General features: G+C 41.1%; 1 protein-coding gene across 1 annotated transcript; it reads left to right on the top strand.

Moving 5' to 3' along the window:
- Nucleotides 1–13,636: 13,636 nt before the first annotated feature.
- Nucleotides 13,637–16,603, top strand: lhfpl5b (LHFPL tetraspan subfamily member 5b). Its single transcript, XM_030734405.1, has 2 exons — nucleotides 13,637–14,045; nucleotides 16,350–16,603. The coding sequence occupies exons 1-2, from the start codon at nucleotides 13,637–13,639 to the stop codon at nucleotides 16,601–16,603; spliced, it is 663 nt and encodes a 220-aa protein (XP_030590265.1).
- The last annotated feature ends 450 nt before the right edge of the window (nucleotides 16,604–17,053 follow it).

Raw genomic sequence — 17,053 nt, 5'->3', positions numbered from 1 at the left:
TCCAAATGAATAATAATAATTTTGCTTGTGAACTTTTTAAAAAAGAAACTCTCCAGTGAACTGTCTGTCATCATCTTAAAATAAACAGTTTTTTTTATCGCAACCCCCAAATCTCAAATAGCCTACTTACAATACAAAACACAACTAAACCTGCCTTATAGAAATATTGAGCAGAAATGGTCTCAGAATGAATTTCACAAAGACAGAAGTACAATAAAACATGCGCATACACACTTGTCACCATTTGTCATTGTCCACAAAGCTGCTTTTTCTTGTCAGGGGTTGAATTGTTAGAAATTCCTGCCTGCTAGCATTCTCAGTAGATATTACGGTGTCCAGTGTAAATCAATAAAATAAAATGAATTGAATTACTTCAGAAGCTGGGAGCCTGGGAGAAATGTATCATCTGTTCATCTGCTGAATTATAGGTCACGGCATCATCTACATTTTCCAATGCAGCTTCTTCATACAACAGCAACACACTTGTTATCAGCCTGCTTCAGGATGCAAACAGAAGGAAACTCTTCTGCTCATCTTTAACCAGGTCTGAATCATTTAGATGCTTGATAAGAAAAAAAAAATGCCTTCAGTGGCACTATCAGAGATTGGTGTTCAACAGTCAGAAAAACGAAGGGCCTCCCACCCCGGGCACTTTCCAAAAACATTTTGACCTCATCTGTTTGTTCAGTAAGCAGTGAGTCTAATCTTAAATGCTGCACCCATGTAGCCTTCTGCCCCTGGACTGCCAAGAGGCAGGGTTACATTTCTCTATCACCCTGATCAAAGTTTGCTTTCCACAGTAGGTGGGAGGGACTTTTATCGTAGTGTTTTCTCACAGCTATATTCATGCAAATCATTGCACTTATTCCCTGTGCACTGTGTGCAGACCGGGAGGGGATGAACACAAAGAAAGAGTTATGTGTGAACATTTGCTGTGTAAGGCTCACAACAGGTAACCACCAATGGCTCACTGAGGGGAAATAGCTGGATTCCTCCCACACAGAGATCAGACGCAGGTGCAATGGAGCACTGCTGAGCCAGAGATACAAAAGGAGGACGAACATTACTGCACACATCCCTGAATATTATCAAGAGCGATTTGCTTGCTAAGTAGAAAAAATATGAAGAGTCCTGTGGTATGAGCCTAAACACCACTGTGGCTAGTTTTGCACTGCATCAGCATGCAGTGTGTGAACTCCTGTTTTTGGAGTGGTCCTGTACGTGTGTGACAGCATGATTAATGTGACTCCACACCCTCCGCGTTATTCGGCCCTTGTGGCTCTCACATCTAGATAATGAGGAAAGCCTGTTTGCCAGCTGAAGCAACCCCCCCACACACACACATACACACACCCCACCCCCCACCTCACCTCTCCATGCACAGACCCTCTGGTGCAACCATCACAGCCAGAGGATGCTCCAAGCAGGATTTGCCATTATGGTTTTCCTCATTACAGGAGCAGTGTGATTTTAGGAGTTGATGGGCATCTATGTGCACACAGGGGCCCGAGGAAATCATTGCTGGCAGAACAAAAAAAAAAAAAAAAAAGCAGCACTCATCAGTGGCGAGTGCTGGTAGCAGTGCAGGCCTGCTGTGGTCTCGTTAACATCAACAGTCCCTTGAGCTATTCCTTACCACCAGCAGCTGCCACTTGACAATTTCCACTGAAATGACAGCTCGCTCGCCTCCATCATGTTCCACAATCAAACGAGCAACGAGGCGATGAAGTGAAAGGGACTCATTATTTACTTACAGTGAATGCTTTTCTTCATTCACACAAGGTTTACTGTTTGTCCTTCACACGTTTCAAAATTTGAATGTCGCCTCATTAGGCAGGGATTATAGAGTCAACACATTCACATTTCCATTATACCCTCTGAGATGAGACACACACATATAGAGTCCAGTGTCTCATGTGTTTAGCAGCTACACTGCAACTGTCTGCGATTTTTAAAAAAAGAAGAAGAAGAAGATCTGAAGAGCTTTTTCTGTTCCAGCAAGTGTCTAGTAGAGTTCTTTGGGCTCCGTTCACACTGTCCAGTGTGTAGCCACATGAGGTGCTTCATGTGATAGAGCACCTCTCAGTTCCTTTGTGAGTTAAAAAAAAAAAAAAGCAGTTAATGGCCTCTAGTGTGAAGTGGTGTTTCTGTGCACCTTCAGCCAGTGCCACATTGCTGCAATGAATCAGCTAACAACACTTTTACAGACTTTAAGTCCCATTTAAAGAAATGTCTAGCAGATGCACAAATATGCCGTGTGTGAAGAAAACACGTTGTGAGAATGAGAAATTCCTCCGCATATGCAGCAACTTCCTTTGAAGCTGCATCCTGTCATTGCCGTTTACATGAGCTGGCATCATCATCAGTCACTGTTTCATCAGAATTTGATGCAAATAATGTTTGTTTGGATAACATCCGTCTGAGCAGTTGTCTTACAAATGTGTGAAGAAGAGCGAGCAAGACACAGATGCTATACACTCATTTCACGCTAACGTTAATGCCAGCAGGGTTTTGGTATGTGTGCATTCACACTGGAACTGTAAGTGTGAACTAAGGATATCAGTGTGCTTTCTAATTTCACTTTATATTGAAGCATGCTGCTAATAGACACTGATGTCCAAAGGTGCAGAGCACAAAGTCAGCCCAAGAACATACCAAAATGTTGGGATGCATTTAAAACCAATTTACACCCTAAATTTTAAACGGGAAATCTTGTGGTTGTTGTTGTTTAAAAAAAGTTGACATTTTCAGTTTGATGCCAGCAAACCATTCCAAAAAAAGTTGGCTCCTTTTATCACTGCTCTGTAAACTGGTGGAAATTGAGACCAGCTGTGTTTTTTTTAAAAGTGAAATGATTTCTTCTGCTCAGCAGTTCAGGGCCTCCTTTGTTTGTAGATGGTTTCACCTGAGTCTGAACCCAGTCTCTTATGCTGTGGAGCAGTGTTGTTATACTATATAGAGAATGTAGTTTGGCATTGTCTAGTTTGCTTTAAATTGGCTGCAGATTGATGTGTGTGTGTGTGTGTGTGTGTGTGTGTGTGTGTGTGTGTGTGTGTGTGTGTGTGTGTGTGTGTGTGTGTGTGTGTGTGTGTGTGTGTGTGTGTGTACAGCACTGTGCAAAAGTCTTGAACCACCCCTTATTTCTTTATATTTTTCCAAGGAGCCAGAGTTGTTTTTTGTTTGTTTGTTTGTTTTTTAAGTTTTTTCAGTTTTCCAGGCTTTCTGGAAGTTTTCACAGTTTTTCTTTGGACATTGGCTGCTTTTTCAGTCATTTTCAGTCCAGTCCTTGTACCTGACCATTTTCAGAGGAAAGTTTTGTTGGTTGGTTGGTTATGCCACTTAACAGTGATCTATGAATATTCATGAATAAGAAGGTCCTGGGTTCATATCCACCATGTGGCCATGGCAGGTGTAGTAGTTAGCACTGTCACTTCACAGTAAGAAGGTCCAGGGTTTGAATCCAGTCTGGTGCCTTTCTGTGTGTAATTTACATGTTTTCCATGGGTTCTCTACAGTTACTCCACCTTCTTACCACAGCCCAAAGACATGCAGTTGGTGGGGTTAGGTTAACTGGTGATTCTAAATTGGTCAGTGGTGTGAAGGTGAGTGCAAATGGTTCTCTGTCTCTCTGTGTTAGCCTTGTGACAGAGTGGTGACCTGTCCAGGGTTTACCCCGCCTCTTGCCCTATGGCAGCTGGGAAAGGCTCCAGCCTGAATTGGATAAGCAGGAGATGGATTGATGGATGGACAGACAGACGAACGGATGGATGGGACTCAAAGGATGAACCAGTGTTATGTTGTACCATAACAGACAACTTAGCAAAGAATTAATTTTAAATTGTATCTTTAGGCACTTTGTTACTAGTGGCCTGTCACAAAAACACATAATTTGTTCCTTTAGTTCTTTAGTTTAAGCTATGAAAACTGTCAAAGATAACACATTTTGACAGGCATAAAACAGTAATTCTTTGTTGCACCAACAAAGGGATTCCCAGAGAGCAATTAGCTGAAAACTAGGCAATTCTCCGCAAAGACCTGACACAGGACCTGAGAGATGCATTTGGCCCAGTCTCAATGGAAAGGTGGTTGTTAAGAAGCCTTAAGGAAGAGAAGCAGGGACACAAGAATCAGTGGCAACGGGTTTTATCAAGTGATAAATTTGACATTTTTGGTTCAAATCCATGTCACTGTGTACAGAGAAGGTCAGGAGAAAGGACAGTGACTGTCTTCAGCCATCTGTAAAACACGGTGGAGGCTCTGTCATGGTTTGGGGCTGCCTTTCAGGTACTGGTGTTTTGGATCTTGTCAAAACTGATGGAATTTTGAACACAGAAAAGTATCATCAGAACAGCTTTCCGCATGCCAAACATTTTGCCAGTGCAGTAAAAATATACCTGGATAGAAAAACACACAATGGAGCACTATCAGGAGGCCAGACCACGACATTACTGAAGCAGTGTGAGATCATCTTGACAGAGAATGGAACAAAAGGCAGCCAACATCCACAGAAGAACTTTGAATGTCCTTCAAGAAGCCTGGAGAACTATTCACTGTTCAGGTTGTGTTGAAGAATAAAGGTGGTCATACCAAAGAATCACTGCACCTGTTTCCCATTGTGCAGAGATTTATCCAGATTCATGTTTTAATGTTTTTAATCTACTGTAGGTGATGAAACTCCTTGTTTCCTTTGCAATTTAATGTTACGAAATGTAACCTTTAAATTGCAGAACTATTTGCCAAAACAATTTTTCTGCAAGTCAAAGAGGGGTGAAGCCTTCCTCATCATTACTTTGAAAAGACTTTTCTGGTATAATCAACCAATCTCTTTGGGCCTGCTGACCTGTTTGCCATCTCATTCAATTAGTTGCGAGATGTTCCACCATGTGTGTTTTTCTTTTGTTTTTTTAAACATTACACGGCTTTTCAAGTCTTTTAAACATGTCACCAAAAAGAAATTCAAAAGGATTTCATGTTTCCAAAACAAGAAAGTGTTTTAATGCTAACTTATGGGGTTTGAATGATTTGCAGAACATTTGTTATGTGTTTTATACCACCCTTTTTTTCAGAATTAGGGCTGCTTGAAATACATTGGTTGACAAGAGTTGTATGAGAAGATCATAAATTCTCATGTATGTCTCAATTTTAAACCTTACTCCCCAAAAAAAGTAGAGTGTTGGGCATGCACACACACACACACATTCACTCGGGAGAAATGACAAAGTGGCCCAAAACTATTTTCGCCCACACAAATCAATAAAGAGTAGACGATGAAACAAACAAGATTAAATGCAGTAATTAGTGAGCTTGGGAGGCAGATTTTGCAGTTGTTGGACAGAACCTGTGTAGCTGTTGCCCCCCGTTTCTAATCTCTGTGCTTAGATAAACTAATCCCCTGCCTGTTACATTTATCACAGGCTTCAGAGCAGGAAAAAAATAATCAAATTATTCCTATAAATCACAGAAACATATCTTGCACTAGTTTACTGCTTCTGCCTTACAACAGCACGGTGACAGCAAAAACTGTAGACTGTGAATATTTCAATACACACTGAATACACTCACTGTATGCGATCAGAACACAGGCAGAGAGACGGAGAAATAGAAAACATCCTGTAAGCGAGCGTGCTTTTTTACAAGCCACGGGGTGAACTTGCAGAGGAGAAGAAGAGTGACATGGCGAGTGGGCTGAATCTGCAGTAAAATCCTTCACAGTCCAATTAACAGCAAGAATTTCCCCACAGCTTTCACAGCACCGCCTCGCCAAATTTTAATGTTGGGGGGTGGGTGGGGTTCTGCCTCCTATTACTTCTGCTACGAGGTTACATAACGACTGGAGCATCAGTCACAGTGAAACAGGCACGAGTGTCTAAAAGTGAACACATCTGATTTGCTATGCCAAAAAATAAAATTAAATAAATAAATAAGTACCTGCAGGAAAAGCTAGACAACATACATTCCCATCTCCTCTGTTCAGTCCACTTGACAGACATATTGATGGTGACATTTCAAAAAGGGCGCCGCACATCATGACTGAAATATAGGTGTGTTTTCTTTAATCTTTCAAGGGCCTCTGGTATTATACAAGTATACACACACACACACACACAATCAAAGTTCAGAACCTTGGGTCTTTGCACACCACCGAGTCAAGCAGAGGAGGTTAGAAAGGAAAGAATATCAATGAGATTCACCCCCTGAGATAAATGTGCCTTCTTGTCACGCATGTCCTTGCATAACTGCACCCCTATCTGATATCTCATGCAGCGTGTGTGAGCTGAGAGAAGAAGCCGGTGTCGTGGCACCAATAACAGTGTTTTCATGGGGATTCAATCTGTCAGAAGGACTGAATGATAACCCCGTCTCAGACTTGATATCATGTGCACACACACACAGTGAAGACACACACACACACACTGGGCTTGGAAACAAAGAAGGGCATCTGCAAGAGGTTCAGGGAATAAACACACTGGCAAATCAAAGAGTGGCAGATGCAGCTGTGGAATTACTGTTAAAGTTTTTTGTTTTGTTGTTGTTTTTTTTCCACATCAAACTTAGAAGTATTCAGAAGCCTGTTCTCTTCAAAGAACATCACACCACAAAGGATTCATTTAAAATACTCTTGGGTTCAACATCAAAAGGTAACACAGGAATACCCTGCCCTAAGAAGAAGGTATGATCTATATTGAGTTGTTCTCTTTTGTGTAAAAGCACTATATGTAAATGCAAATGTGTGAACAGTGAGGACAGTCTGTTCCTTGTCTGGCTGTTTGTTCGAGTGAAAGTATGGGGAGGGTTGCACACTCTTAATCAATCCTCTGTGCATACACTGTAATAAGTGAGCTGACTCACTTCAGTCAATACACATAATGGCATACTGCCCCCTCTTGGACACTGATAATAATTTTTTTTTTTTTTTTTTTCATCAGAGAATAATCACTTTGAGTCATTTTCTGTGCTTTTATTTATTCTGCTTTTGCACAAAGGCAGACTTTCTGTAAGACTTTTTGTTTGGGTAAAGAAAAAAATCTCATTACTGTGACACCAAACACACATTCCAAGAGCTGCAGCCATGGCCGACGCCTCAGTTATCCCAAAGATAGTGGTGCTGGGTTGCTTGTGCAGTGGGGGGAAAAAAATTTGCTCTTTTCTCTATTTGAAATAACAAGATGTGTCTCACTGAGGTCTGGATCAGCTCCTGCTTTCTGCTGCCAAGCCATGCTGATTCTATAGAGAAGAGATGAAAGAAAATTGGCCTCAGAGCTGGCTGGGCAAGCATCTATGGAGCTGCCATGGCGTAATGAAGGAAAGAAAACATTAGCGGAGGGTTAGGCATCAGGGAGGAGAGTATAAGGTTTGGGTTGTTTCCTCAAAACAAGCTGTTGCTGTGAGAGAAGCACAAAAATGTGACTGTTCCATCTCTTGTTGTGGGCAGAGCTGCAGCCATTCCAACACCTGCACTGAACTCACACGGCTCATTATTTCAAACACTGTGGCTGAAAAAGAAACAAAGCAAGGTCAGGGCAACTGATACAACAGGAGGGGGTGTTTAGGAGGATATTACAGTACTCACAACCCCAGAGAGATTAAAATGAGAGAAATTAGGGGAAACTAGAAATGCACTCAGAGACAGGCTACTCTTCTGTAACAACCCTCCAGCATACTGATTGAAGAGGTTTATTAAACTGAATACTAAGTAGAAGACTGTCTTATTATTCTCCCCCAACCAGCATCAATGGGCAGCACTTTCCTCTGGGCTAGTCATAAAAAAAATCAGTGCCTAATATTCAGATGAAATAATCTTCATATTTAATTGGCACTGACACAGAAAGCTGGTGGAGTGTGGTGAAAACTGATGTTTGCTATGAATCCAAAGCCTGATAATAAAAAAAAAAAAAGAAAAAAAGTTTCTTTTTTTACAATTGCAAAACAGGAAGAAGACGAGACATATAACATTAAACAGCGTTGGGGACGATGACAGAATATCTGACAGATTTCCAGAAAACATTATGACGCACTCTTCTCTCTGTCGCACCAGCAGACTTTAATCACATCAAGGAATAAGCATGTCGCTCATTTGATGAAAGTTGGCCATAAACGTAATAAAGCTGCTGAGGTTATTAGAAGTGCCACAGGCCATTTTACAACAGCTCACACACCTTATATTGGATTATGGGGAGAAATATGATGAACCAAGACAGTAGAACTTGCCCATTTACAAAGGGCCAGAGGAGGTTTAATGGCTTGAGACTCAAGCCATTCATACACATTAATTCCTACAGCAATGACAACCTGCAGAGTTTTTCTGGGCCCTCTGGAAAGTCTCAGACATCCGTTAAGGATGACAGCAACTCAGCTGTCTGCACACAGTGGATAGCACAAACATGTTCAAGCAGCTGCTTGTTTCTTGGACACACGAACCAATATTTTCAAAGTGTAACTCTGCTGGCTGTTTGTGTCTGATGTTTGGTGCTGAGAAGGTTTTTTTTTTTTGAACATTTGTGCCAAAAGCAGCTGCCTGCCTCTGAAAATGGTGTCATGAGACCAATGCAACATAACAGTAAAGTAATAACATTTTACAAGAGGAAAATAGCTGTGAATCAGTTGAAATGTCTCAGATAGGCAGTTTAAGTTGCTGTTATTATATTGAAATGTTTATCTAGTGTAGCAGAGTTGATTGTATTGCGTTTTTAAATGTTAGCGTCACAAGAACCAGTTGTTGTCAGGGTAACAAGTAATGAGGATTCAATTATGAATTTCATGTTCTCTCCAGCAGGGACTCTCCCGGGGTTCCTGGTCACCGCACTGACCAAGGATCGAGTCACTTACTCAGTTTGGCATGATGGCCAGCTTCAGGAAGAGTCATGGAGATTCAGAAGTGTTTCCAGTTTAGAATAATTGAAATCAGTGTGCTTCCAGGGTGCTTGAAGCTTTAGAAATTGGTTTATAGCTTTTCCCTAATCTAACATCTCACCACAGTTTTATTTTGTGAGATCCTTGGACTAACTGGTCTGGGTTTTGTCCTGACATGCATGGTGAATTGTGGGACCCATTGCAGGAAATTATTTGTAAAGATTATTTGGAGTGTCGCAGTATGGGGTCAGCGTGCTTCTGGAAATGAAATGTTTCCATTTTCAAATTTACAGAATAGAGTTTATTAAAATGCCATCACAAGTAATGATTTGCAGGGTAATTTGCTGTATAAGGTGCACAGAAACTCTACTTATATGAACTCTGGATGAAAATTAAAATGTGAATCGGCAAAGGAATAAAGGAGCATTTTTCAGATTTCATCACCAATTTAACACATTATTGCACTAGCACCTATTATTGCAATACAAATTGTTGTTTTGCTCATTAACACACAATTATGGTGGGTTGTAACAGCAAGAAACTCAATTACACCCACACTCGAATAATTTATTATGTTTTTTTACTTTCTTTTACAATTTGATTTTATACTTTTCTACTTGTATTAGAAAACAAACAAAACTCCTTTTACTGTCACCTGAGGAGAAAAATCCCTGAACATGACAAAACATAACAGTATTTTATTTGGATTTGTATTCATGCTAAGAAATTACAGTCTAAAGTCTGAGCTACATCATGCAGACTGATGGATTTCATAGTAAAAATGCACTGATCAGAAACATTAAGGGAAAATCTAAATCATACATCAGATCTTGATGAATGAAATATTTGAGCTGAAAACCTTTACTGTAGTTGGAGGGCTGGATTCAAAATCACACCAGAAATCAAAGTTAAACATTGTTCGGAGTGCCTGTATGCACTCCCAACAACCTCTGAGCATGTTTCTGATGAGATGGCAGATTGTGTCCTGGGGGATCTCCTCCCGTATTTGGATCAAGGCATTATTGAGCTTCACGTCTGCGGAATTTAATAGCCTCAAATGCACCAATGCATAAATTCAAGAGGTCCTCATTTGGATTGAGATCTGGGAAACCAGAGAGTCAGTCAATGGGCTCAATGACTTCACCATCCAGGCACTACCTAAAAAAAAGTCTGGCCACATGAGGCTGGACTTTATCCTGCACCAGATGGAACCCAGGGCCCACTGCACCAGCATATGGACAGCGGGTCTGAGGATTTCATCCTGGTACCTAACACATATAGGTCTGCATGACCCTAAAGGTTATGCCTCCCCAGACCATCATGACCCATTGTCAAGCCCACCATCCTGGATGATGTCACAGATAGCATAGCATTCACTATGACATCTCCAGACTCTTTCACACCTGACACATGTGCTCAGTGTGAACCTACTTTCATCTGTGAAGAAAACAGACCTGCCACTCCTGGTATTCTCCTGTGAATACCAATGGAGCTGCATGGTGCTGGGATGCAGGGTGCAAAGGTCCCACCAAACTGGTTTCTGACAGTTTGGTCAGAACAGCACATGAGAAGCCAGCTGGAGGTCATTTTGTAGGGCTCTGGCAGTGCCGCTCCTCTTCCTCCTTGCACAAAGGAATACTGGTCCTGCTGCTGGGTTGATGCCCTTGTGTGGCCCTGTCCAGCTCTCCCAGTGTAACAGCCTGTCTCCTGGTATCTCCTCCACATTCTTGAGCTTATGCTGGGAGACATAGCAAACCTTGTTGTGACTGCCAGGGCAACCTGAATGTGCTGAATGGTACCATCTCATGCTACCAGTGGTGACAAGGACACTAATAAAAAGCCAAACTAGAGAAAAATCACTAAGGAGGGATACGGAGAGAGCAGTGGTCTGCGGCTGCCACCTGCAAAACCATTCCCTTTTTAGGGCTTGTCTTGCTGTTGCCTCTCCAGTGCATCTGCTGTCACTTTCATTTGCAACAAATCAGGGGACAGTGATTCACAATGGGTTCTGCTTCCTAAGTGGACAGATTGATATCCCTGAAGTTTAACTGACTTTGTGTTACACTGGGATGGTCAAGTGTTTCCCCTTTTTCTTTTTTTCTTTTTTTTTTTGAGCATTCTATTTTAGTGCTATAATTCAGTGGCATTCAATTTCACAATCAGAAGTGCAGCTGCAGATAAGATTCAAATCCTAATTTGCTTCCACGGTAGCTTCTGATTGGTTTATTTTCTGTCTTTTTTTACATCCTGTCATCATCTTCGGATTTGCCAGACATTTACCAAATCACTTTGAGTCACAAAGATAAATTCTTTTACCAAGATGAGGATTTCTTCTTTGTCTCTTCCTGCCCCTAAGCATGAAAAGAGCTTCATTCTCCTCAGTCAACAGGCAGAGAAATGCCGGTTTAATTCATACTCAGGAGCCAATGACAGCTCTAAAATTGAAGCGAGAGATTCTTGAGTTTGGAGTGAGGTGAGGAACTGGTGAGACAGTTAAACATGCTAATCTATGACCTTGTCTGTGGTTATAAGGCTTTAGAAAGTATTTTTTATTATCCACCTCATATCACTAGGAGTTTTCATTATTTTAATTGTTACAAATAAAGAGGTGAATGCAAAGCGCTGAAGGAGCTTTTCTGTCATCTTGCTTTTTTTTTTTAGCATTTTGACATGTTGTTAGAGGAAAGTTTGGTTTTATTAGAGTTGTAAAAGATACGGTCGGTTTGCCTCCTGAAGTTTTATTTTTGGATTTTTTCTTTTTTTTTTTTTTATGTCTGTACTTTATGTCTGCTTTGTTTAGAGACTGGCTGTCTTGGCTTGGCGCCTGATGGACAAATAAAATTTAAGTGTAAGGTGAATCTATGTGGGTGCAACAAGTTTGAATGCAGGCCATCTTCCTTTTTTCTTTTTTTTTTTTCTTTTTTTTTTCTTATGTACACATATCTTCTTCAAGGAGTCACTGAAAATACAGAGAGCTTCCTGAAATCTTGACATGACAGCCTTCACGGGCTGTCACATATATCAAGAGATTACACCTCATTAGAGCAGCACTCAGATACAGATCCCCCGCAGTTCTATTTCAGAGGCTGGTTTTGATTGGTCTTTTTTAACTAAACTGTGATGTCTCCTCTCCATATCATCCATCTCTATGACTGTCTTTCAGGCAGAGCTGGTGTTTTCCTCTCCGCTACCCTGAACCAACCAAGTGTCCCTCCCAAGCTGCAGGGAGCCGCCAGGGATCCCCTGGGAAAGCAGGACAACCACTCATCCCTGAATGCTGTTTCACTACACATGGCACAGTGTCACGCAGGAGGCCCTCAAGCATCTTGTTACCGACACTGACTAGCGGGTGAAAAGCACAGATGGTGGCACGCTCTGTCCGGCTGCTCCTGTCAGCTTCGAGCCATAGTTGTTATCTCCAACTGAATGTGGCCAGTAGTCTGAAGTGATACATTAAAAAAAAAAAAAAAAAAAAATGAAGAATGAAAAAAAGGGGGAGAGACTGCAAATGAGATTCACCAGTATGTTATTTCTGCAGCTGGGTTTTCAGCCACATTTCAGGGACATTTTTTTAAAGCAACAGCACTAAGTGACAGAGAGCATTATCTGGAAAAAGCTGGACTCATCAGTGTTAATTAGATCTCTGCTTTGGCATTGAGTGTCACATCAAAGCTGGTTTTGGCGAACATAAGTGGGCTATAAAATCTGAAGTCCGTCCGCTTGTGATTCCACATCTGCGTCTTTTCTGACTGACTTCCCTGCAGCTGAACTCTCAGCACCCTCGGCAACAATCAAAAGCCATAATCTAACCATGCTGCTTCTTTTTCTTTTATTATTATTCATCAAAATAAAATACTTATTGTGTTCCTGTTCCTGGCAGCAGCTTCCAGATAAGCAGGACTCCAATAAGAAGACTCAGCTGGAACAATATTGAATTTGATATCTGCAAACCTTTATTTGAAGCTTCCTGTGCAGCAACCATGAATTTCGGCAAACCTTATTTATTCAGGGTCCGTATTCATGACTTTTTTTTAAAGCTGGTTAAATATCAGATTATGACATTTAATAAAATTAGGAAAAGGGGGAGTTTGTGTAAAATTAAAACATCAAAACTCTGCAGTAAAAATGTAACTGCAAAAATAAGCTTGTTTACTGTTTATAGTTACCTAAGGTTGCACATTGTAACACTTGTAGTTGGTTACTTTCATAATACAGTATTGTTGTACTGAAGGCGTGGCTGTGTAGAAAATATCTAAATAAAAACTGATATTTTGAAAATCACTGATGTTTGAAGCAGTCTTCAGAATAAATGGTTGTGTTTTTCAGCTGTTATTTAAAAAATTTTAGTATTAAACATCAAGAAGAACTTGGTTTTATATTGAAGCGAATCAAATGGATGGGTTCCCTAATTGTGTACTAATAAACTGCAGTTTCTTTTAACCTCGCCTATTCTTGCCTGCCTGAAATGAATTATTTAGCGATAGCACACAGCTTAGTACAACAGTTCATTCAAATGTAGTGTGTTAATTTACAGTAAATCGTATTTAGTTACTTTCCACCACTGCGGGTAATTCTGTATAGCATCAGCCAATCTGTGACATCAGAGAAACGTCATTAATTAGGAAGGTAAGGTGCTGTCCAAGGTGCTGAATCCTCAGCCAGTCCACGCAGAGACCCCGAGGCTTCGTGTGTGCGTGGAATGTGCTTCCAGCTCTGTAACAAAACCCTTGAACAGACCTGCTGAAGGCGAAGTTTCCTTGAAGCCGGACGCAAACTTTTCTCTGATATGGAGCTCCTTCCAGCCCTAGAAGCCGCTAAAATCTACCACACCAACTATGTGAGAAACTCGCGAGCCATCGGCGTAATGTGGGCCGTGTTTACCATCTGCTTCGTTATCATCACTGTGGTGGTCTTCATCCAGCCCTACTGGATCGGGGACAGCGTCAACACCCCGCAGGCCGGCTACTTCGGCCTCTTCCACTACTGCATCGGCAACGCGCTGACCTCGGAGCTCATCTGCAAGGGCAGCGTACTGGATTTCGCTTCCATCCCCTCACCGGCCTTCAGGACTGCCATGTTCTTTGTCGGGACCTCCATGCTGCTCATTGTGGGCACCATGGTCTGCTTCGGCTTGTTCTTCTTTTGCAATGGAGGAAACGTCTACAAGATCTGTGCGTGGATGCAGCTGGCCTCAGGTGAGTGACAGCAAAAGGGTTCATTGTAAAGGTTTACTCCACTGCAGTTCACAGATTATTATTATTATAACCTACTTTTCTCCACTATGTTTACTTTTTTTTAAACCTTTATTTTACCAGGTAAAATGTATTTGACAGCAGTAGTTACCTGTTACTTGACAGATTACACATTACATTAAAAAAGTATGATCAGTGCAAGAGATTATAGTCAGACCTTTACCTTCATCATTAACATGCTTTTTTTATAAGCCATAACATTTTAATGTATGGGTAATTGTCCATAACACAATGCAGTGATTCATTAAACATAAAAAAGTAAGCAAAGATAATTTTTTGTTTTTGTGTTCAGGTTTTGGTGGTGGTGGTGGGGGGGGGGGGGGGGGGGGGGGGTATATTTTCAGTCAAAAACTAATACTAAACTGATTCATATACATATTCCACCATTTTCAGAGGCTCAAAATGAACCTGACAAACTAATACATTTTTGTTGTATAAGTATTCTTTTTAATATGAAATTCCTTTGTAGTCAGTGAACATCACCAAATGCTGTGTTGCCTTCCTTGGATGCTCTGCCAGACCTTTACTGGCCTTCAGTTGCCAATTGTTTGTGGGTCTTCAGAAACAGAAAAGCATACATACCATGTATTTACAATCATGAAAGCGTCTCTTGATTGTAGACCCCAGCAATAACACTCCTGCCTCCTCCAGAGTGCTCTTGACTTGGTTTGATGTTGTGAAGTTCTTTTTCTTAACGATGGAAATAATTCTGTCATCATCCACTTAAGTTGTCTTCTGTGGTCTTTCAGGTCTTTTGGTGTTGTGGAGCTGGTCAGTGCATTCATTCTTTAAAAAAAAAAAAAGATTGTTGATTCGGACACTCCTAAAGTTTTTTTTTGCTGTCTCTCTGGTTTATGTTGGTTCTTTAGCCTAATGAGGGCCTCCTTCAGTTGCATTGACATTTCTTTGGGCCTTCTATTTGAAATTTCAGTGAAAAGTTATAAAATATAAATTGAACACTTTGAATTACTTCAGAAATTATGTCTGCTTCATTTGTCATGAAATAACGAGGGAACAGGCCTCACCTGGCCATGAAAGTGCTTGTCAGTCAGTTGTCAAAATAACTGGACAATTGACTGATGAGCACTTTCATGTCCAGTTTCTGAAAATGGGGCATTGTGTATTTTAAAAATGGCTAAACAGTTCATGCAAAAATGAAGAAGAAAATGAAACCCCCTGAATTAAAGCTGATATAAAATCCACTCTGGTGGAGGCGTGCAGAGGCAAAACAACAAATATTGTGTCTTCATTGCTGTAGTTCTTCCTTAAGAAGTCCAATCTGAAGTATATATCACAAGCATTTTTCATTGATTTTTAAAAGCAATTCCTAAAATGTCACAGTATGAATAATATTGATGCATTACCTGGTAGATTTGTTTATACAACGCAAAAAGACAATGATAGTCATCAAATGTTCTTTCCTGAGCTTAGATTACAAGTTTAAACAGAAGTAACCAGTGCAGTCATTAGGACTTCTGTCCTTACAGCAGCTTTAGTGCCACAATTAAGTGCCAATTAAAAATCTAAACATTCTCTGAGTTTTATATAATAATAATTTATTATTATTAAGTAATAGACCAAATCTTTAACAAAGCTCACCACCTGAATACCAGAACTCAAAATAAGGAGGTGGTTCTGAAGTAGCTCTGAGACCTGTGCTTCTGTTGTAAGTCAGGTGTGAAACGATGAACTCATCCCATCATGGGTCGACTTCACACCTCTCTGGTTTCAGGTGTGATGTGTGTTTGTTCTGGATGCTCTTCTTCACTGTGGCCAATAAGGGATCCTGTTTCAGTCCAGACTCTGACACCTCTGATGGGAGATTAGTTACTTGTAACAAGATCAGGTGTTGCTGCACCGTTAGCTGATCTAAATTTGCATCTAAAAGCATGTACAGGGCCAAGAAAACTGGCCACGATAAAAGCCTGTAAAACTTTATGGGCACATATCTGCAAACTCATTCTACTGTAAGGAGCTTTTCAGGAACCCCAGAGGAAACGTTACAGGATGAAGAGCATTTAACATTTAAGAACTTTCATAACGGTACATCATGCAAACAGCTCCACTGAGTATCATCTGACTTGCTGAGCCATAAATAAATAAAACCTTCGGCACTTTATGGAGGTACATCATGCCTTATCATGCACTGGGGGTTCCAGAACACCACTTGTAATTATTTATCAAAGTAAGAGTACACAAGAGGTAATTATTGCAAGGGTCTGCCATTTCCATGTCCTTCCCCCGCAGGTGTGTTGATGGTGATGGGCTGCATGATCTACCCAGATGGCTGGGACTCTCCAGAGGTGAAGAGGATGTGCGGCCAGAGGACGGATAAATACAACTTGGGAAATTGTACAGTGCGCTGGGCCTACATCCTGGCTATCATCAGCATTCTGGACGCCGTCCTCCTGGCATTACTGTCCTTCACGCTCGGCAACCGGCAGGACAAACTTCTGCCAGATGACTTTGAGTTGGATGGAGCAGGTGAGGTGCTGTGGTAATGCAGACTGAATGCTGGGTATACACATTTTTTACAACAGCGATTTTAATGCCTCATTCCACTCAGCTTGGCATGCTACAAGGTCCTGCTATGGTGCGTGCTGGTCCTCTGTTAGGGCTTCAGCCATTATAAGCAAAATTTACTTCACCTTACAGAACATATCCAAGGCTTGAGAATGATTTAACCTTTCACTTTCAAGCTTCATTTTGACCTTGGAAACAAAAGAACTCCACCTTAAGATCACCAAGAACAACTGGCAACAATAACTTGAAGTAATAGTTTTCTATGACTTTACCAGATTCTCACATGTTTGTGGAGGAATTTTGGCCCACCCTTCTTTATAACTTTGCTTCAGGTCATTGAGGCTTGAGGGCATTTGTTTATGCACAGCTCTCTTAAGGTCCTGCTGCAGCATTTTAACCAGGTTGAGGTCTAAACTTTGATGGGACCG

The sequence above is a fragment of the Archocentrus centrarchus genome, chromosome 7, assembly GCF_007364275.1.
Source record: "Archocentrus centrarchus isolate MPI-CPG fArcCen1 chromosome 7, fArcCen1, whole genome shotgun sequence".
NCBI classification, from domain to species: Eukaryota; Metazoa; Chordata; class Actinopteri; order Cichliformes; family Cichlidae; genus Archocentrus; species Archocentrus centrarchus.
Note: the sequence above shows the minus strand (reverse complement) of the source record. Positions and strands in the feature narration are given on the sequence as shown.

Excerpts from the sequence above, each read along its gene's own strand:
- lhfpl5b (XM_030734405.1), top strand. The coding sequence starts at position 13,637 with ATGGAGCTCCTTCCAGCCCTAGAAGCCGCTAAAATCTACCACACCAAC. Across the intron at positions 14,046-16,349 it reads GTGGATGCAGCTGGCCTCAG|GTGTGTTGATGGTGATGGGC; the intron begins GTGAGTGACAGC and ends CTTCCCCCGCAG.